The following is a 21,656-nucleotide window of genomic DNA, read 5'->3' as shown; positions in this document are numbered from 1 at the left end:
CCGGCGCTGACTACAGGGCTGTCAGGGCGGCCGCCCTGGGCCCCAAGATCCTAGGGGCCCACCTCCATGCATGCATATGTAGTAGTCTTCGATCAGTTGAAGGCTTGAAGCGATGGGCCCTGCATGCAATCAGGCCTACAAGCAATCATCCGCACAGATCTGACCTGCTTGCTACCTGCCTCCCTACGCCTAATTAGATTAATTAGATTAGATCGTCCGGCCATCCGTCCCAGCTATACCACGCGAACGCTTCGACTGCTCCTGCGCACAACTCGCCCTGACCTGATTCTGCAACGCGCCGCCGCCTAATTGAATCATCACGCCGCCTTGGAGTCCAGGCAGGAATCAGGATGCCTGGTTCCGTGGTTCGCCGTCGCATTGACGCCTTGCTTCGCCGGCAGCTCCACGCACTGATCCATCACGCACGCACGACGCACAAGATTTAGGTATGGTTCTCAGACCTATTGCCTAATCAGTGTGTGCTTGTTTGTGATCTGTAGTCCTGTAGATTAAATATATTTCATTTTGCTTGTTTCAAATTTTATCTAGATCATGTCAACTAGAAAGTATATGTATTATAGAAAAATATATATTTATATAATATAAGGGGGCCTCATTTCTGTGTTCGCCCCGGGCCACCAAAATCTCAGCTCCGGCCCTGGACAGCCAGAGTCCAGGGGGAAAAAAGGGGCCGAGTCGAAAGCCGCTGCATCCACACGCACTGCGGCTGACAAATGCAGGCTTAATGACGCGCTTGGCGCTCGACGACGACGACGTTCCGATCGCGTGCCCTGCCACTGCCACCCACCTGCCTCGGTCTCTCGATCGTGTGGCATGTTAAGCAGGGACTGACGACAACCTGTTGACACATCGATCAGTCACTGCACTCTGGGTGAGGGTGACCACTACTATTATGTTATCTGTCTGCAGCCCATCATCAGTGGCAGTGCTGCCCCCGGTAGGTTCTCCTCTTTCGAGCACAAGTCAAAGCACGGCTTTTCTCCCCCCAGCCGGTAATCCGGAGCCCACGGCTTTCACAACGGATAGCCGCGGCAATGCACACGGGTCGGGTCGGTTTCGGTGGGTGTTGGATGTGGCTAAGGCCTTGTTCGTTTACATCGGATTGTACCCGGAATCGTTCCGGCTAATCAAAGTTTATATAAATTAGAGAAGTAATTCGGCTTAGAATCGTTCCGATCCATCAATCCGGCACAAACGAACAAGGTCTAATGCGGATGATCAATGCGGCGCGTCTTGCTTGCTTGCGCTCCCGGATAGCAACAGCCGTGCACTGCACTAGTGCTCGGCGTTGTACCGTGGACGGCGTGTTGGCCCTTCGTTCTATCGTCTGTGTGGGTGTGGGTGTGGGGTGCATGCACATGTACTCTGCTTTTGTCCTCACCAGTGTGTGTGCTATATATATAGCACTGTGTGTGTGCATGCAGCAGCTCCGGCATTGGCCCACTGTCCCCACGTCCCCGCATGTGTCCATGTACAACGTCAACCACGGAACCATGGGCTAAATTCCAGCAGTACATGCATGTCATCGGCTTGTACGTCTGGATCGGCTAGTACTCCCTCCGTTTCTTTTTATTTGTCGCTGGATAGTGCAATTTTACACTATCCAGCGACAAATAAAAAGAAACGGAGGAAGTATAATTTATGAGCTTGACCAACTGTTTAATGGACCGTTTGCCAGTTGAAATGTGCCATATATCTATACTTCTATACTATACTTAAAGCACCAGTTTCAACGGTCGTCATGCGTCATCTTTTTACAAATAATCTCTCACAACTATTTCAAATTAATCTGTTGCACGCCTATAGATGGCCAAACGGCGGTCCAGCACGAGCCAGACGCCCGCGGGACACAACTCTGGCTCAGGCACTATACCGAGCCAGCTCGTTAGCCTGTCGGCCCATTTGATTAAATAAGCTTAAAATGTTAGCTATTTCAAATTAATCTGTTGTACACCTATAGATGGCCAAACGGCGGCCCAGCACGAGCCAGACGCCCGCGGGCCACAACTCTGGCCCAGGCACGTCATGCCGGCCTGCTGACTGTGCCGAGCCAGCTCGTTATCCCGTCGGCCCATTTGATTAAATCAGCGTAAAATGTTAAAAAATGGTGCAGAAGGTAGGATTCGAACCCATGCCCCGATGGAAGAAGGGCGGGAGCCACTGGATAAAGCTATCTAACCAGTAGAACATAATGCTCATATGTTTTTAATATTGAATATAAATTATATATATATATATATATATACGTTTTTTGTAAAAACTATATAACCGTGTCGGGCCAGACCAGCACTATGGGCTGAAGCTACAGCCCAAACACGGCACGACGTTCTTGGCTCTTGCAAACATTAGGTTGTTTAATTTATGAGACCACATTGGTGCAATAGACTCCATGGTGTTTGAGGTTGCTGAATTGGATGGAGCAACAATAATTTGTCACACTAACAGTAAAATGAAAGGTTATTTGTTGTTTTTAAACGTTAGTAATTGCTACGAAGTAGCATAATTTATATGGAGCGCATCCAGTTTTTATTGGTGCCTGACTTTAGCAACCACTTTATATTTTGATCTATCTTTTTTATAAGTTTGAGTTCATGTGACTTATTTTAGAAACTTGAGCTCACAAACTTTCTCTTATTTGGTCTCTGTATGGTGAAATTATGTCATTTTATAATCTCTGTTCGTTCAGTCAGTCGTTGTGAACTCTTTTCTAATCGCTCACTTCATTGGTCGTGTTGTACAAAAATATATTGGATGAAGTAAATAATAACATCAGTTAGCCAAATAAAAAAATATTATATGGAGAGCGAAGATAATCAATAAAAATTTTGATTTTTTTTATAGATAGTTAACATGGGTATTGTTGTAAGTCGTCGCAACGCACGGCCAACCGACTAGTATATATATATATGCACAGGTCTCGAACACGCTCAGCTGGAAAGTAAGTGCCGACTATAGATGGCAAAAAAGCACGAGGCCCGTGAGCCCGGCACGAAGCCTGCTTTTTGGGCCCGGTCCGAGCCCGGCACGGTAGAATAAGCGGGCGGGTTTGGACAGGAAACTAGGCACGGCCCGTTTACCTCTAAGCCCGTCAAGCCCGTTTTTTTACACTAAAACGTGCTTACCGGCCCGTTTAGTCCGCTTTTTGGCCCGTTTTTTCGTGCTAAACGGGCCGGGCCGGCCCATTTAGACCCACTGCGGGCCGAGCTTGGACAGAAAATTAAGCCCGCTGTCTCAGCAGGCCCGGCCCGGTTTTTGGCCGGGCTTCACCGGGCCCGGGCCGAGCCGGGCCGGGCGGCCCGTTTGGCCATCTCTAGTGCCGACCGACCGATCGATCGTGCAGGGCCCATGGACAAATGCCGTACCGTCTCGACAGCAGAAGGAAACGTTCGGTGCTCTGTATCGGGATCGGGACGGGGGAGCGGCCGTGCAGGGCACGACCGATGATGGGTCGCCCCGTCGTCTTCGAGAGAAAAGGGTGAACTGTGAACGGAAGGGACAGACGGACGGACACAGACAAAGGTCGGTGGGGTTACTGGTGAGGTCCTGTGCCGCCATCTCCATGCATGGGGTTCGTTCGATGCATGGGCGCGCGCCTCCGTCGATCGCCGAGGACCGAGGACGCGCGCCCACAGTACGCCGACACGGCGTCCGTCCGGCCCGCCCGCCGCTCGTCCCGTCCGTCGTGGCTCGTGGGGATGGGGCCATAATTGCGTCCCCGCACGCAGGCGCGCGGGGGCGACGCAAATCCCTGTGGCTGTGCTTCTCCTCATCGCGCAGGCCGCGGCGAGTACATGAAGGTGAGGGCGCACGCGGTCCTCGCACGGCCTGAAAAAAAGCCAGCAGCTCTGGTTCGCGCTTTTCCGGACCGGCGCGGCGGGGCCCGGCGCGTGCCACCGCGGCCGGGCTGAGATGTACGGTGGGGACGGGGGGGCCGCCTGATGTGGCGATGCTTCGTCGGTCGTGGCCGCTGCCGCCCGGTGCATGGCGTGTACCGGTGTACGCCGGACGCGGACGGGCCCGATGAGTCGGCTTTTGGGCCGGGTGTCGTGGCTCGCTTTTTTCACGAGACGACGCCAGCAGCCCTGACACCAAGAAGGCTGGTAGCGTATAGCACATTAACAGCAGCACTCGACCACTGTGTTCCAATCCAAGTCAAAACGCGCGGTCCGTGTTCCGGCCATTCGACACCGTTTGAAACTGGCGAACTCACAGCCCGGTCGTCCGCGCGCTCTAGAAGCCCGGCACCGGCAGCTCGCCCCGTCGCGAGGCAGGCAACACGCTGGTACGGTCTCTGGTCGCGAGATCTGAAACTATCATGCGACAGGCGAGAGCAACACGGCCGGTCGGCCCAGCCTACTCCTGCAGGCGCCCTGGTCCTGACACTCTCGAAAGCCAGCCACAGCTGCCGCTGCCGCTGCCGGGCGTTGGCTCTCAGGCTGCTGCTGCCCCCGATCGTGGCCGACTGGCGCCTGGCGGCTGGCCGAGCCGAGCAAAGCACAGCGCCCAAAGGCATAGTTACAATTACAAACCACTCACTCGCAGCCTTTCCGGTGTCGCCAAAACACGTCACACGTGCTGCCGGTACAATTATTGGCGACTACGTACTGTCGCCCCGGCCGGCGCTCTGTAGCCAGACAGAGCTCGCGCTAGCTTTGCTGCAACGCTGTGTGGCGTTGCGTTGCGTGCGCTCTGCTCTCATGCATGCATATTGCATAGTAGCGATCCTTTGCTGACTATGCAGCTGGAGGCTCTGTGCCATCCTGTAAGTTGGGCCGGGCCGTGCTGACCCGGCACGAGCCCATCGTGCTTCGGGCTTAAATAATTCGGGCCGGGCTAGCACGAATTGCACTCGGGCCGGGCTAAATCGTGCTCACGTCCTAAAATGTAGGCCCAGCACGGCCCTAAATTAGACCGGGCTTGCATCGGGCCGTGCTGGCCCAGACCCGGCCCGTAAATCATGGACCATGAACCAGTTGCACGCGAGTAAATCATGGAGGCCCAGCAACTCGAGTGTCCAGCAATTGCTTAGAGATTCAACATTCAAGCGGTGCTGGGCGAGCTAGCAACCAAAATCAAGCAAGGCAGCATGCAGAGCTGGAAGACCACGAACGGACAAGAGGCTCCATGATTCGCTCAGCTCCCCACACGTGATCCCTGGCTTCCGCTGCTCCTCGAGTTCGCAGCTGCGGCGGCTCGCTGGTCGACGGCTCGACGCGGTGGACCGGAACGGAGGCCGCCTGGAGGAACGTGCGAGCGAACGCGGCGGACGTCAAGGTGTGGAACGTGCGGACTGGGCGGCTTGCGGACTGGGCGGCTTGCCACAGGAACCGAAGAGGAGGAGAGAAACCAAGGAGCCGCCGCCACAGCCCACAGGAACCGAGAAGGCGACCTAACCCTAAACTGAGACCGTCGCCACAGAAACGGCTGGAAATAAATATCGCGCAACGCGCGACCGCGGCTCCCTAACTCTAAATCGTGCCGGGCTGGCCCGAGCACGGCCCACGATGGCGTGCCGGGCTATTTGGGCCATCGGGCCACCAGCCGAAGCACGGCCCGGCCCGTATAACGTGCCGTGCTGGCCCGGTTTTTTCTGTTTCGTGCTGGGCCGGGCTACGTGCCATTTATTTCGTGCCGGGCTCGTGCTGGCCCATCAAGCACGGCCCAAACTTACAGGACTAAGTGGGGCTAGCTCTCCGCCACTGCGAAGAGGAAGAGGAGGCACCTCTCTGCTCTCATGCCGGCCATGGACCAGGCGCTGAGCGTTTGTGAGACTGTAGGTAGGTATGCTTGCATCGTGTGCAGATCGTTCAGACTGCTGCGCCGTCGCTACGGATCATCCCTGGAGTGAGATTCTGAGAGAGCTTTCTCGCTTTCTGCCAACCCTAGCTCTGCATCCGCTAGCTGCTGAATCTTGGCCTTACATATCGTCCCAAATAACATGGTAAAAAAACAACAACCACGAACTAGCAAGGTAACCTGCACAAATTGCGTACTTCTCCCGTCTCAGAATAGGAATCACTATGATATTCGTACATATATTTTGTTTCTCAAGTTGTAAACAATTCAAGTTGGCTTTTTTTTGATTCCGAATTTAGCGATATACTAATTGTTTTGGGTATATGAACTCGTTGGTTAAATTTAGGCTATAAAAATCAATATTGCATGTTCTTTAGTTTTTTTTATTAATCTTGTAATTTTTTGATCCTCTGGGTAAATATGTCGACTTATTTAAGCCTATTGTATTAATATAATAGACAGATAATATGATTTCAATAGCATCAAAACGTGCCAGGATAAAAAGCGATGTGTTGTTCACTCAAGGCAAGGTACTATATGAACCATTTAGCAATCTAGAGTGGACCAAGTCGACTGGATGGGCAAGATCGAGTGCATGCGTCAACTTTTCATCTTCTTTTGAGAAAACAGGTCTAATGATTTATGTACTACCAGTATATTTTTAAGGCTAAGGATTGATTTGATTTGGTGTCGAATGGCATTCGGTCAGTACGTCGTTCTTTCATGAATAGTAGCTCTTTGTTTATGCATTATTGCATGTAACTGCTCCCCGTGGAAGTTGCCCTGCAACTGCAAGGCTGCAACCTTGTAAAGCTTTTACTGACCTTTTGAACGGTTATTACTCCTACATTTTTGAGCTATAATTGGTTTAGTTTTATCCTGAGTCAACTTGTTTACTTTTCATCAAAATTACAAAAAAGGTATGCTATAATCTATAATATCGAATAAATGCACTATCAAAACATATTTCATGTGTATATATATAATGAATCTTATTTGGTTTTGTACAGGTTTTGATATTTTTTGTATCCATTCTGTTAAAACTAAAACAACTTAAAATTTTAAATAGAACGAGTACAATGTAGTGTAGAAGTAACTAAGATATACTAATTTTCAATTTCAAGATCCTCAATTAAAATGTAGCTACAACAATTAAATTTACAAAAGTATACTAATTAAACTTCTGGCGTATAGACCCACCGAAAGAAGGCTTCACCAAGTACACTACTACATAAACAAATAGATTTTAGGCGACAAGAAATCTTGTTAACAATGATAAGAAATCCTTAGCATATCTCAAAATAGCTACTAAAATTTTAGAGGCGTTAGCTCTATTTATAGAGACGTTTAGTACGTAGCATATTTAGAGACTAAGTGCTATAAACCATGGTTTCACCAATACTATAATTTTTTGGGGTCTAAAAAGCTTTGGTGTGGATCAAAGTTTTTTACTGGCGACAGGGAAGCGACAACCACAATCTTGCCCTCTCCTCTGCTGCTCTACAATCATATAAATTATATCATAATTGCATCATTATACCTGGTAAAGTAAGGCATTATAAACCATGGTTTGAAAAACAGTGTCTTCAAACAGGCCGTTAGTATCGACCTTGGGCCACAAACCGTATAAATCAGAATCCCTTCAGGGAGTGGTATATCGTGCTTATTACTAATTAAAATATCCTTCCTTGTGCACTTAACTTTGCTCAGATTGTGGGGGGGGGGGGGGGGGGGGGGGGGGGGGGGACACTCTTGGCTGATATTTTGATTCAAACGCTGGGCACGGATTATGCTATGATTGTCCAGGCAATCTATACATTTGCTCAGGTGAAGTTCATGTTATTTTGATCCACCTTCTCAGCTGGCGACGCATTGCTTGTCCCTAGCTACGTTGATTTGTATTTCTTCTTTTGAACAGATTCGTCTGGGTCGGACAAGTTACATAGAACCTGATGAAGAATAACAAGAGTATGATCGTTACTGAACTAGCCTAACTAGCATTCTGACCTAAATTTTATTACCGCGCCCCATATATACCTACCGCACATTCTGATTCTACGTATTCCGGTGCAAATACTCCCCAGGCCGGGGCAAAGACAAAGAGGTTAGGCTTTTGACTTTGGAGTACACTGCTGAATTGCTGATGGAAGTCGTGCGTATATATAAGGGACATACGAGGGAGCGGTTACATGCTGGCTGCGAGTGATCATTGACGGACAGTATATCTGGAAAGCACAAGGTTTTGCGTGCAAAGTTTTACAGAGCAGGGCAGAGGAGCATGCTGACTGCGAGCGGCATGTCTAGAAGCATGTCGAGCCACGTCGTTTACAAAGCTCACCATGATCCCGCTCCTTCACCAGACCGCCCAAGCTTTCTGAATCCTGGGCACTACGGCGCCGACCGCGTGAGACCGAGGCGCCGATGGAACCACTACGGCGCGACCCTCCCTCCGCTCGGATGCTGAACCTTTGCACGCAATCAATGCATATATGGCGTACGTACACGAGTACGTCTGAGTATCTGACAGCAAAGTACTAGATGACATCGACTATTTAGCTGTTAGATAAAACTACTAGCATTTGCTACTGAATCGACAGCGGACTGCACTCTGATAGTCTGATCTGCAGAAAGGAAACTACAACGATCGAGCAACTGTGAGATATATATGCTCACTGCCAGTGCCAGGATGGGTGGGTGTTTCAGGATGGGGTCGGCATGTGATCTGCAGCAAGAGGTTTGACGACTCGTGTTTCGTTTGGTCATGCATTGCAAGGAAGAGGTGTCCGCTGCGAGCCTGCGAGAACGACGTTCCGTCTCTCCCTTGAGCAGTTGAGCTGTTAAGAACTTCGGTCAAAAGGAAATCAACTTAACATCAGGAAATCTATTTTGAACACGTGTCGGAAGATAAAACTTTCAATCCAAGAAAAAAAACTACTTCGAACTTCCAATGAAAATCGACTTAGCACTCTCTGTTAAACTTTGAACATCATTCTCCCTTCCATATCTCTGAAAGGGGAGAAAAACATCATGTAGTTGTATTATGATCTGTACTAGCTACCACATGTCGAGAACCACGAACTTCGGAAGTACGAATCAATTAAGATTCTAAACCTTCTTCCCCGAATCCTTCGGTGGGAAGGATGATTCTTAACATAATTGATGTTGTATTGTTCTTATTCCTTTTAAAATATCGATATGTACTTAACACCAGTGGTGAAGTTAGAACAAATTTGATGGAAGTGCATTTGTCTTGAGGATGTGTAAGAATTTGTTATATGATGTATATATGGTAAAATTTTAACTGGATCTATAGATTTTAGATTCTTTAGGGTGCATTTGCCCCCATAGAAACCATCTCAGCTTCGCCCTGCATAAACTTCAGATTTTTTTGACTTAAAAAATTAGAATAATTTACTCCATCCGTTTTCAAACTAGTAGTCGTTTTAAAAAATTAGTGGATTCATACAATTTTGATGCATATATTTTATATATGTGTTTAAATTTATCATATATATATATATAAACCAAGAGCTAAAACAACTATTATTTTAAACGGAGGGAGTATAATTTAGTATGGAAGAGAAAAAGCTGGCGCCCAGAGCACGAGATACAAATGATAGTTCACCAAAAACGTGCAGCCCATTAACAAAGGCGTGTACATGTAGATTAGCCAAACATTCATTCCATCAACAGAATTGCCACCGCCTGCTTCTGATGACGAAGACTAAAGCAGGTCCTTCAGCACTGAAATCGCTGCAGCATGTTTCTCCTACACACAAGAATTTTTTTTATATAAATTACATTAACTCACATGCGTAGGTTGAACATTGAACCCGAGCTTAAATTTGTCATTAAAACCGTCTGAATCCGGTTTGTCGATGAATACCGGCTGTGAACTTAAAAAAATAGAACGCTCTAGCATATAAGCTGTTAGTTATTAGGATCATATGTTACATCTAGGAATGAAAATTGTCGACAATGGTATGTAACACTAGAATTATTATAGTTTTTTTAATTTTTTTTCTCGGAAAACGAAATCGAGAATGATAACTTTGAAAACAAAAAAAAACGATATCGATAATTCAAAAACAAAAGATCAAAATCTAAAATATGATCAGTAAAATCACAACATGTACCCTCATTTGATTTTTAAAAATTCGTAAAAGCTTACATCCACATGAAATTGGTGATAATATATAAATATTCATAAATTCCTAAAGTATCAAAACGTATTTCACAAAAGCATTAAAAGCAATATCTCATAAACACAAGTGATAAGCACTGCACACACATACATATAGCCAGAAAGTGACAACTTAGTACGCCACAAAACGAAACTATCTGATTGAAAACACATCAGTAAGCATAAAACAATATCACACATCAAACTATGGAGCGTAGAACTAGCCATATAACTTGACTCATTATATTTTAAGTAATAATGTATAAGATATTTTAACATAATGTAGGGGGTTATAATCAATATAAGATAATGTAATGCAGTAATAAAATCATCATCATACACTTAGATAAAGAACTAGAAAATCTAATAGCATATGTCTACACATAATTAAGAAGTGTATGGTGACATGTCACATGTATTCTTATCGTACTCCTCTCGACATAATCAACATAATTGGTATCCTCCTGATCCTTGTCAAGTTCTCCGACGAATTATGAATATATGTATCAAGAGTAACAATCGGTAAGAAACTATAAATAAAAGCCATACAAGTTTCAAACAACTCTAAACTATATACCATTAGATAGATCTTGATTTTAGAAAAATAATAAAATCAGTTTTTAAACAAACTTTAGTGACTAAACTTTAGTTAGGTGACTAAATGAACCAAACATGGCCATAGTATGTATTGTTGGAATATAATATAAATAAATTATCTATACTTTCCTACTAGCTTAAGTTTCTGATTAACTGATTAATGTGTCCACTCTAACATGGTATCAGAGACAGAGGTCACAAGTTCGAATTTTGGTTAGCATAAGTAAAATAAAATAATTGTTGTTTGCTCATATTCCATATCTGAGACCAAATAGATGCTCGAATGAGAGAGGTATTGGAATATAAATATAATTGAATTGCCCCTCCTTTTCTTTCAGTTTAAATTTATAGGTTGAACAATTTTGTGCGTCCACTCTAACATTTATTACCTCTATTATAAAAAATATGCAACTTGAGGTGCATTCTTGGTTAAAGTAAATGCGATTTGATCAAATATATAAATACAAGTATTAATGTTTATAATGATAAATACATATATTATTAAAGTATATTTTATGATAAATCTAATGACATTTTTTAGTACGACAAATTCATAATTTTTATATAAATTTGATGGCATACTTTACCACAGTTCTAAAGATGGCAATTTTTTTTGACAGAAACAGTATCTGAATACTTCAGACCAAAGCCAAAAGGCCAGTATTATATTTTGGAATGCACGTTGTAGATTAATTGGATAGAACAAAGGAAGAACCACACCCTGAACATTTATCGTTCAAGTCGCGTCAGACCGTCAGTGCATTTTGTTGACGTCAACTAGCTAAGCAAAGAGGCGTCGAACGCACCTGGTCACGAGCTCTGTCCCGGACGCCAGTGCACACCGGCCGGCCGCTCTCGTCGTAGAGTACCATCCCGCTGAACCGCGGCAGCTGGCACTTGACGCCCATCAGCACCCTCCTCTGCCATATCGGCCGCACAGGAGTGCCACCCGACACGGCAGCGGCAGCTCCCTCCACTCCACCGCTTTTCACGCCCATGGCCGCCGGAGCCGCCGCCGCCGCCGCCTTGTGCTCTACCCCCAGCGCGTCGGCGTCGCTTCCCAAGTTCCCGCACTCGCAGTCACCACTCTCCACGCCGGCAACCTCATGGACGACGCGACACTGCACTGACCGGCTGCTGCCGTCGGCGCCGTAGAGCTTCTCCTTCCAGAGAGACACGGATATGCAGAGGCCCATGGTGGTATGCTACCGGGAACTGGATCAGGGTGCAGGCAGGGACAGCAGTGTCGTAGTCTCGTAGCATACAGTAGGGATGCAGGGTAGGGGGGGCCAGTGTGGCGCGGTTAGCTTCTTATGGCGAGCGACGCCAAGAATGCTATCGATGCGCGTACACGCTGCCCGTGAGCCTTGCCGTTTGTAGTGATGGAGTGAGTGAGCGTTCTCTTCGATGCTCACACTCATTTACGTTTCACCGTTATTTTGGGGTGGCGCGGACGTGTGACCGAGTGAGCCTTCTTAGGGTTTGTTCCGTTAGCTCTAAATTCATGTGGATTGAGTGGTATTGGATGAGTTTGAATCTCAAATAATTCAAACTTCTTCTTATTTTTTTTTTCTAATCACATCCAATTCATGTGTATTGTAAATAACCGAATAAGCCCTTAGCTGGTGACTACCTCTACCTGACTTGATCGGGTACACGGTGCATGTGAAGCACACGCCCAGGCCCAGCTCGGCTCGGCGGTGGAGTGGAGACAGCGGGCGTGAACATGCGAGCCGTGATGTGCGAGCTGCTGGGGGCGATCGCTTATGCCGTCGTTCACCGATCCATCATGCATCATCACTGGGGGTACAAGCAATCGGCCGAAACAAGTGTATCTCCGGCAGGATTTTGGTAGCGTTGGCTGCTGTCTTTTCTTTACTGGAAATATAAGGGAGTTCATCGACCAAGGGGATGACTGTTAGAGCATATCCAGCAGACCAGCACACATGGCATCAGACCCGGCATCGCTTTTCTTAGCTATAGAGCTGCAAGAAATCGAGCCTCCAGCGTACTCACCAACGGCTTCGCCATCCCTGTTGCGCACGCTATCGTCGGAGTTCAGCAAGACGCCAAGGCTCCGCCGTCCGAATCTGCGATCCGATTGCAAGTTCGTACGAAAAGTATGGTTCGCTATCATACTGAGCCAACCCTCCATCGTGCTCATCTGGAATTCTCCACGTACGGTGCGGTCGACACTCGACAAGCAGTGTGGTCTCCCGCGGCCGCGGGTTTATGCGCGCAAACGAAACGGCCCTTCAAGTAGAAGGCGCGTGTAATGTAAATAGAGACGGTGACGAGAGAGAATCCGTGAATTCAGGGTGTTTTGACAAATTGCAGTAGAAGATCACGGAATAAAATTCTATGCACCGCTGACGCAAGACGTCAATCGTGCGGCATCACTTCGATGCACGACAGGCGTCCAAAATCAATAGCTAATGATGCCAGCTAATCGAGCCGCTGATGACATGGCTAATCGAGCCTAGCCAGCCGTTCCTTGAGGCAGAGCCGGATTGCGTTTGCTGCGTGAAATTAGGATCAGACCATCACCGTTTCCGCATTTTCTCCGCTGCTACACAGTTTCGATCCACAAGCTGCGGCGACCTCCCATCGTCATTCTGGAGCGCACAACAGCCAAGGTTTCACTGTAGGAGATTGAATATTGTGGTGTTTCACGATCAAGGTCATCCTCAACCCCTGCTATGGAGCATATTGCTGGTGCTTCCAACATCTCGATGGCGGAAGTGATGCCGCCAAATTCCACCAACTTCACTTCAAGGTTGCTGAATCCTATGACGTCTGACGATCAACCTACTATCCAGGTAATATAATATATGACATGATGTTATCTATTATGTAGTTTCACCATTTTAATTTATATCTCTTTATGCAGCGAGATAACAGTGAAGATGCAATTGTACCTGAAGTTGGAATGGCATTCAAATCAGAGGCAGATGCATATGAGATGTACAACTCCTATGCTAGGAAGATCAGTTTTAGTATTACAAAAAGCAATGCAAGACGAAGAGTTGATGGAACTATCTATCAGAAACATATAGTTTGCAGCAAGGAAGGAGAAAAAGGTAAACATTCAAAACATGATACTTTGAAAGAAAATGCTACCACAAGAACATGTTGTCATGCTCGTGTCCAGTTCAGTGTTAGCCGAGAGGAGGTCTGGACAGTACAAAAGGTTGTTCTTGAACATAATCATTATCTTGCTAGTCCAAACAAGGTACACAAACTGAGGCCCCATCGACAGATACAAGAGGCAGACAAATTACTTATTGGTCAAATACGACAAGCTGGAATAAAGCCAGCTGAAATGTATGAGTTTTCAAGCACTGGTATGGAGGAGCTGAAAATGTACCCTTCTCACGAATGGATTGCAATAATCTAATTGGACGTGAGCGCAAGAAGTATTTGCCAGCCAATGATTCACAGATACTATTAGAATACTTGAAGAATAAACAATTAGAGGATCCAGCTTTTTTTTACGCCATACAATTAGATGAAGAAGATGGTCGGATAGCTAATTTCTTCTGGGCAGATGGTCAAGCTATCATGGATTACGCATGCTTTGGTGACGCCGTGTCATTTGACACCACATTTCAAACAAATAAGTTTGAAATGCCCTTTGCTCCGCTCCTTGGGACTAACCACCATAAGCGGACAATTATTTTTGGGGCTGCACTCTTATATAATGAAACAATTGAATCATTTATCTAGCTATTTAATACATTTCTAGCAGCTATGTCAGGCAAGCATCCTAGCACAATCTTCACTGATCAATGTGCGGCCATGTCAGCAGCAATTAGAATTGTTTTACCAAATACAAGGCATCACCTTTGTTTGTGGCACATTTATCAAAATGCTGCAAAACATCTCAGTCAAGTAATGAAGGACCATCCTAAGTTTCTTGCTGATTTTAAGAAATGTGTTTATGAAGAGAGTTCTGTGGCATCCTTTGATAAGATGTGGACTGATTTGTTGGAAACATATGGGTTGAAGGACAACTCGTGGTTAAGCAACCTATATGAGTTGAGGGCGCACTAGGCTGCAGTCTTTCGTGATTCTTTTACTGCTGATATGACCACAACCCAAAGGAGCGAGGGTATGAACAATGTTTTTAAGAAACGGTTCCGTAGAAAACTTTGTCTTTCGGAACTCCTTGAAGAATGTGAGAATTGTGCCAAACATCTCCGCGAGAATGAGTTGGATGATGACCATAAGTCACGATATTCTAGTCCTATTACTTATATCTCAGGTTTACCAATGCTGAAAACTGCAGCTGAGTCATATACAAGGAATATATATTCTGATTTTGAGGAGGAATTTAAAAAGCAATTTTTTGTGTCTTGCAAATTGTTACAGTCAGAGGGAACAATCATGACTTACCAGGTGATCCCAATGAAATTTCAAGATGAAGCATTAGTTGTCTTCAACTCTGAGGACATGACAATAATGTGCTCTTGCAGAAAATACGATGATGCTGTGGGGACATGCACATATTAAATCCGGGACATCAATCTCATACCAGGTATCAATTAATTTTGCACCGGTGGGAGGGTGTAGAAGGGGTTTTTTATAAAATTAATGATGTTGTTAGATATAAGATTTATGTCCTAGATTTAAAATATGCACATGAGCACAATATCTTTTTGAGGATCGGATATGTTGCCATTTTGAGCTAAAATATGCACATGAGCACAATATCTTTTTGAGGATTGGATATGTTGCCATTTTGAGCAGGTTCTTTTGATTGGTGAAAAGAAGTCATCAATCTGTGAAACTAGCATATATCCGGTACTAAAGCTACAATTCCACGGAGGGAAGGGCAGAGGTCGACAGTGGCGGCGCGAGGGTAGCGGTTCACGGCGGCAGCGGTGTGAGTGAGGGGAGGGGACAGTGGGGTCGCGAGGGAGGGGGAGAGGAAGGGATGAGGAATAATTCAAATGATATTGTTCATTAGATTTGAGGAGTAAGGGAGAGAGGTTGTTATCTAGCTATCTAAACCGTAATTTTTTATGGTGTTTTAAGTCTGGATGTAATTTGTTTGGTAGATATAATGGAGGCTATGAGTGTGGGGGCAATTTGATTGAATGGTTTTTTGCAAAGTTTAAATAGACGGATTTTACAGTGGTATAGATGTAAATGGATTGACGATTGGTAGTTGTGTGTTCTAGGATGGATTAATCAACAAGAGAGACATACCTCTGCAATTCTTGATGATTAGTCTTCTCATACATTTATTTGTGTAGAACTAAAAGGTCTACTCAGATTAGGTTCTGTAGCGCAAGAGTTTCAGATCTCTGGTGGCGTAGGCTGTAGGGCTAAACTTTTTTTTGACAGGGCAACAGGGGGGGGCGCGGACGGTTGTCCCCACCTGATTAGATATATTGATAGAAAACAGATAAACCAGTTTTTTACATATCACGTTCTGCTAATGAAATATATTACACCAGGCATCTACCACACTAGAATGGCCTGTAATTTTACAGCGCCAAAGTCTGGCTTCTTCTAGGCAGCGCCTCCGGATGTCTTGAACTGAACGTGGCGTCTGATAAAAAACGACAGAGTTCCTATGCTTCCAAATGCTCTAGCAGCAGAGATGGATGAGCGAGTTGTGAAGTCTGGGGGCAGCAACATTCGGTTGGAGGTTGATGTCCCCGAGCTGGGCTATTGTCAGGTTCAGGGTGTTGTGGACAACCCCACACTTTTTTTTGAGAGGACAGGAGGGGAACCCCTACTGGAAATTTTATTATTACTGGAAAATTACAGTTCAGAACATACAAAGAGCAAAATTACACAAGTGAGGGGCTAATTAAGACTGCCATTGCTGAAGCCAGTAAGGAATGGAGGAATCGAATCTTCCCCGTGCTCTGTGGATGACCAGAAGTAATTCCTTTGTGAATTTATGCTTGCATTGTTGCACAGTTGGGTATGTGTTCTCAAATAACCATGCATTTCGGCACTTCCATATGTTCCATGTCATGAGGATAACTATCTCCATAGAGAAGGGAACATTGAGTTGCTGTTTGAGATTAGCCGAAGCCTCCTCGGGATTAGCAATTCTAGGAGGCGTCATACCAATGGAATTCCAGCAAGCCTTAGCAAAGTTACATCTGAGGAAGAGATGATAGAGTGTTTCCTCTTTGTGCCAGATACAGTTCTCGCACGAGTATGACTCAAGTGCCATGTTTTTCCTCCTCAGCATATTCCTTGTGTTCAGTCTATTTTTCAGCCATAACCAGTAGAAAACTTTATGCTTTGGTTGACATTTATTTTTCCAAAGCGATTTGTATATGTGATGAACCTGGGTATGTCCCATAAGATGCCTGTAAGTCTTTTTTGTAGTAAAAGTCTCTGAACCCCAAATATATTTCCAATTATCTTTTGCATTGATTATAGTGATTTGCTCCCAGACTTCATTTAGCTCCAGATACTGCTCATAAGCTTGTTCAGACAGAGGTAGCTGAATAATGTGAAAAAGATGTTCTTTTTGTTTTGCCTCTTTGATAGAAAGTTTAGTGTTGCAAGCAAAGGAGAATAATTCAGGATATTGTTGAGCTGGAATACCCTTATTCCACAGATCGTCCCAGAAAAGGATTGTTCTTCCATTGCCGATGATTGGAGATGCCACTCCCTTGAAATTTTGTAAAAGGCTTAGTAAACTTCTCCACCAAAAAGATCCAATTCTTAAGCAACTAGGAAGTCTGTCCGACCTGTAGTAATTATTCCAGATGAGATTTACCTAAGGTAAGTCATAATTATTGAAGAACTTGTGCAAATATTTCAAGAGTAACGCCTGATTGTGAGTCTCCAATCTGACCACCCCGAGACCCCGTTACTTTTTGGCTGGGTAATCATAATCCATGCAGCTAGTGACGTTTTTTTTGAGTTCACGACATTTCCTTTCCAAAGGCAGTGCTTTCTGTATGCGTCAATCTGCTTGATTGTGGCAACAGGGATTTTAAGCGTACACATAAGGAATGTCGGTAGAGCTGAGAAAACCGAGTTGACCAACTCCAATCTCCCAGCTTGAGAGAGCAAATTAGAGGTGCATGACAGTCTCTTTTCAACTCTTTGGATAAGTGGTAAAAATGATAAATTCGGGGTTTTGATAATCCCAGAGGAAGTCCAAGGTAGGTGAAAGGCATTGATCCTATCTGACAGTTGAACGTTCTTGAGAGAATCTCCATTTTCTCCGGGCAAACTTTGATCGGATACATACTTGATTTATTGTAGTTCACCCTGAGCCCCGTCGAAGTTGCATAGGAGTTAAGAACTGCTTTTAGAAAAAATAATTACTTTGGGCAGGCTTCCATTATCAGTAGTGTGTCATCGACATATTGAACAATCGGAAAATCTTGGCCACAATTTTCAGTCAAGGGTATCTGTAGTAAATTTTGTTGTCTTGCTTTATTGATAATGCTCTGAAGTAAATCTGCCGCCAAAACAAACAACAAAGGTGAGAGAGGATCGCCCTGCCTGACCCCTCGCTTGCAATGAAATGTTTTCCCTGGCACTCTATTAAGTAAGACCGATGACGTGCCAGTTTGTAGGATATTTCGAATCCAGTTAAGCCATTTAGGTCCAAATACTCTATGAGACAACACCTGAAGGATAAGTTCATGCTCAACGGTATCAAAGGCCTTTTCAAAGTCAAGCTTTAGCACAATAATTTTTTTTGAAGTATGGCATAAATGAATATATTCATAGGCCTAGGCCAAGCAATCTTGAATGGTTCTTCCTCTTATGAAGCCATATTGATTCTTGTGAACTAGAGAGGTCATCACCGTCTGCAGGCGATTGGCCAGAAGCTTTGTGATAATTTTTATACTATTATTTAGAAGCGAAATTGGCCTGAAATCTCTCACTGATTGAGGATTTTCCTTCTTCGGGACCAGAACGATAAAGGACCCATTTATACTTCGAAGGCAAACATCTTCTTGATAAAACTGCTCACATAAATCGTAGAAATCCTGAGAAATGATGTGCCAGTACTTTTTGATAAAATTGGTGTTGAATCTATCAGGGCCCGGGGATTTATCTGAGGGGAGTGCTGCAATAATGCTATCAATTTCTTGCTTAGTGAATGGCGAATCCAACCATTGTAAGTCATCCTGCATATTTATAAGATTTGACAGATCAAAAACATTCTCGAAGAAATCTGTAGTACCCAGACGAGTTTTGAAAGCATTTCACAGAAGATTTGCCTTTTGGTCGTGCTCCGAGAAACTTGTCCCATTATCATCTGAGAGCGAGGCGATTGCGTTACGCCTATGCTTTACCGTTCCATGTGCATGAAAAAATCTTGAACATATATCTCCATCAGTGATCCATTTGATGGATGCCCGTTGTTTCCAATATATTTTCTGAATGTGAAGCAGGTCAGCAACTTTGGTCTACATAAGCTCTCGGAAGTTCCATTCTTCAATTGACAGGTCCTAATGCTCCTCAATTATGTTAATGAACTCAATTAATAACTTAATGTGTCCTACTGTTTTATCAATCTTTGGCAAAGATCGCTGCCACTCTTTGAGAACCTTCCTGGTGATCTTGAATTTTGCTGTTAAGTTCTTCGCTTTATCAGTAAGATTCTGCTGACCAATCCAAGTATTTTGGAAGACGGACATAAATTCTTCAAATTGCAGCCAAATATTTTCAAACCTAAAAATCTTAGGTTTAGGGATCTTTGACTTGAAAGAAACAAGGCATGGCACATGGTTAGAGATATCCCGTGGCAACGTTATTGCGTGAGTTTCAGGGTAAATCACCGACCATTCTTGAGAGATAAAAAACCAATCAAGTCTTTGAAGAAGGGGTTCCCTCTGCCTATTCGACCAGGTGAAGGATAGGCCATGGAGGGGAATTTCCATCAGATCTAGCTGGCTAATTGCCTCGTTGAACTTCAACATCAGGTTAAGATCCCCCCCAGCTATATTTTTGTCTTCCGGTCTACGAATAAGATTAAAGTCCCCAACAATCAGCCAGAGCTTATCAGAGGGCATATTTATATTAGAAAACCAATTGATGAATTCAATTTTCCCATGCGGAGTACAGGGCGCATAAATGTTTGTGATAATCCAGGATTCATTCGATGAATTAGAGAAAAATTCGACTGAAAGAGCATATTCGTTCTGATAAATAACGTTGCACACCAAATTTGAGCTATTCCAAACAGTAATGGATCCACCCGAATTTCCCACCGAGGGGACAAAAGCAAAAGAATCAAAGGAATTGGGGCAGAAATTTTTGAGGTCAGCCCTATCAAAGCACTCCTTCTTGGTTTCCTGCAAGCAGATAACATCACATCTAGACTCCCGAATCGCACAACGAATACCGTTCCCTTTAACAGCAGAATTGATCCCACGGACATTATAGCTTAGAACAGACCACTCAGAGAAAATAACCGCACTGTGACTATTCATCAGGGAAACAACCAGGTTTGTTGGCGATATTAAACCCAAGCTGTCGGTGTTTCGGGTCCGACCGCGCACCTAGGGTTGCCCCTCGAGGTGCTTTTTAGAGTAGGACGGTGTTACCGACTGTAGCTTGATGGTTCGTGCCGGATGCACGAGAGACAGTAGACAATCTTGTACAGGTTCGGGCCGCTTTGAGGTGCGTAATACCCTACGTCCTGATGTGGATCTTTTATGTGGTGGGTTATAGGGGAGGTCTCTAGTATCAGAGATGCTAGAGAGCTAAGTAGATGGCTAATGAGTGAGTTGTGTTCGAGGGGGTGCCCCCTAGGCCTTATATACTCGACCGTGAGGCGTTACATGCGGATATGATAACAACGTGCGCCTAAGTAATAGTGAACCGACTGAGCTTATCTTCCTTTTATTCTGCCGACTTATCATCATTCAGCTCCGACGCCTGAGGCCGTAGCGCGGGAGAAACGGATCGCTGCTGTGGATAATGCTTGAATTCATTGGGTCGCCTGGGCTCGAGTTGATCCAATCTTGCGCCGATCCATTCTGCCAGACATTCCTCCCCAGGCCCACGAAGGGGTGGCCTTGCGAAACAATGGGACCAAGGCCTTTCGCGAGGTCTTCTAGCCTTCTAGTGGACCCGAGGGATATTTGTCCCCCACACCCAAGCCCAATTACTGGGTGGGTTATCAAGTATCTGTTAAAAAAGGACATAGTAAAACGGCTAGAAAACATAAAGTTCAAAACCATGTCAGTTAAACAAATTCGCCAGAGCAGAATCAGCCAAAAAGCCAAGCAAATCAAAGGCCTGCAAAATCTCCCAACCCGGAGCATCACCATCACATTACTTGTCTTCATCTTCATTATCCTTTTCCTTGTCATTTTTGTCTTTCTTTCCTCGCTTTTTGGGGCCGACACAACCTGAAGAATTCTTCTTCTTCTTCTTCAATATCTTGTCAGACAGGTCCGCCTCTGATATATTGCAAAATTTTTTCCCCTAGATTCCGGATGACCTTAGCAGACAAAGACGGAGGGCCCTCAAATTTATGTTGGCACATTAAACAGTTTTTTTTGGCAAGAACCCTGCCTGAAACCAGCCCTAGCTTCTCTCAGTCTTTTACTCCTCTTAAGGTCGGACTCCACAATTGTTGGTCTCGAGGGAGAAGAGTTCGCATCTTCCAGTTCAGAGACTCTGCCAGTTGATTCCTCCAAGAGAACAGACTCCAGGAACTTGCCATTAGGACACTTCTTGGGGATAGCAAAAGAAAGTGCCTCCAGCTCAGGCTCCAGCAGGGCTGGAGGTATGTCTGAAGACAGGAACGACTTTGACCTGCTGAAGGATTCTTCTTGGAGCAGGTTCGACAGAAAAAAGGGAGACCACTTTTTCGAAATCTTCACTGAAATGTCAGGATTACCAGCAGGAGCAAATTTGCCCAGATCCTGTATAATTGAGCACTCCTTTTCCTTTCCATGTGGATTAGAAAAACAGGGTCTGACTGCCAATCCTGGGTAAGCATATAATTCATCTCCACATTGTTAAGACCATTGTTTATTTGCTCCCCTGGCTGGGCATCTGGGAGAAGGATATCCTCCAATTCTTGGTGGTCCCCCTGATAAATTGGGTC

At 45.1% G+C, this 21,656-nt stretch overlaps 2 protein-coding genes across 2 annotated transcripts; both read right to left on the bottom strand.

The window, feature by feature from the left end:
* Window positions 1-2,923: 2,923 nt before the first annotated feature.
* On the bottom strand, window positions 2,924-3,727 carry LOC100384175 (uncharacterized). Its single transcript, NM_001176752.2, has one exon. The coding sequence runs from the start codon at window positions 3,724-3,726 to the stop codon at window positions 3,253-3,255; it is 474 nt and encodes a 157-aa protein (NP_001170223.1). The 5' UTR covers window position 3,727; the 3' UTR covers window positions 2,924-3,252.
* A 5,636-nt stretch (window positions 3,728-9,363) lies between these two features.
* Window positions 9,364-11,880, bottom strand: LOC100276231 (uncharacterized). Its single transcript, NM_001150069.2, has 2 exons — window positions 11,404-11,880; window positions 9,364-9,586 (listed from the first exon to the last, which is right to left on the bottom strand). The coding sequence occupies exons 1-2, from the start codon at window positions 11,791-11,793 to the stop codon at window positions 9,542-9,544; spliced, it is 435 nt and encodes a 144-aa protein (NP_001143541.1). The 5' UTR covers window positions 11,794-11,880; the 3' UTR covers window positions 9,364-9,541.
* Between the last annotated feature and the right edge of the window lie 9,776 nt (window positions 11,881-21,656).

The sequence above is a fragment of the Zea mays genome, chromosome 2 (genome assembly GCF_902167145.1).
Source record: "Zea mays cultivar B73 chromosome 2, Zm-B73-REFERENCE-NAM-5.0, whole genome shotgun sequence".
NCBI classification, from domain to species: Eukaryota; Viridiplantae; Streptophyta; class Magnoliopsida; order Poales; family Poaceae; genus Zea; species Zea mays.
The sequence above is the reverse complement of the archived record's forward strand: the minus strand, read 5'-3'. Positions and strand labels throughout refer to the sequence as shown.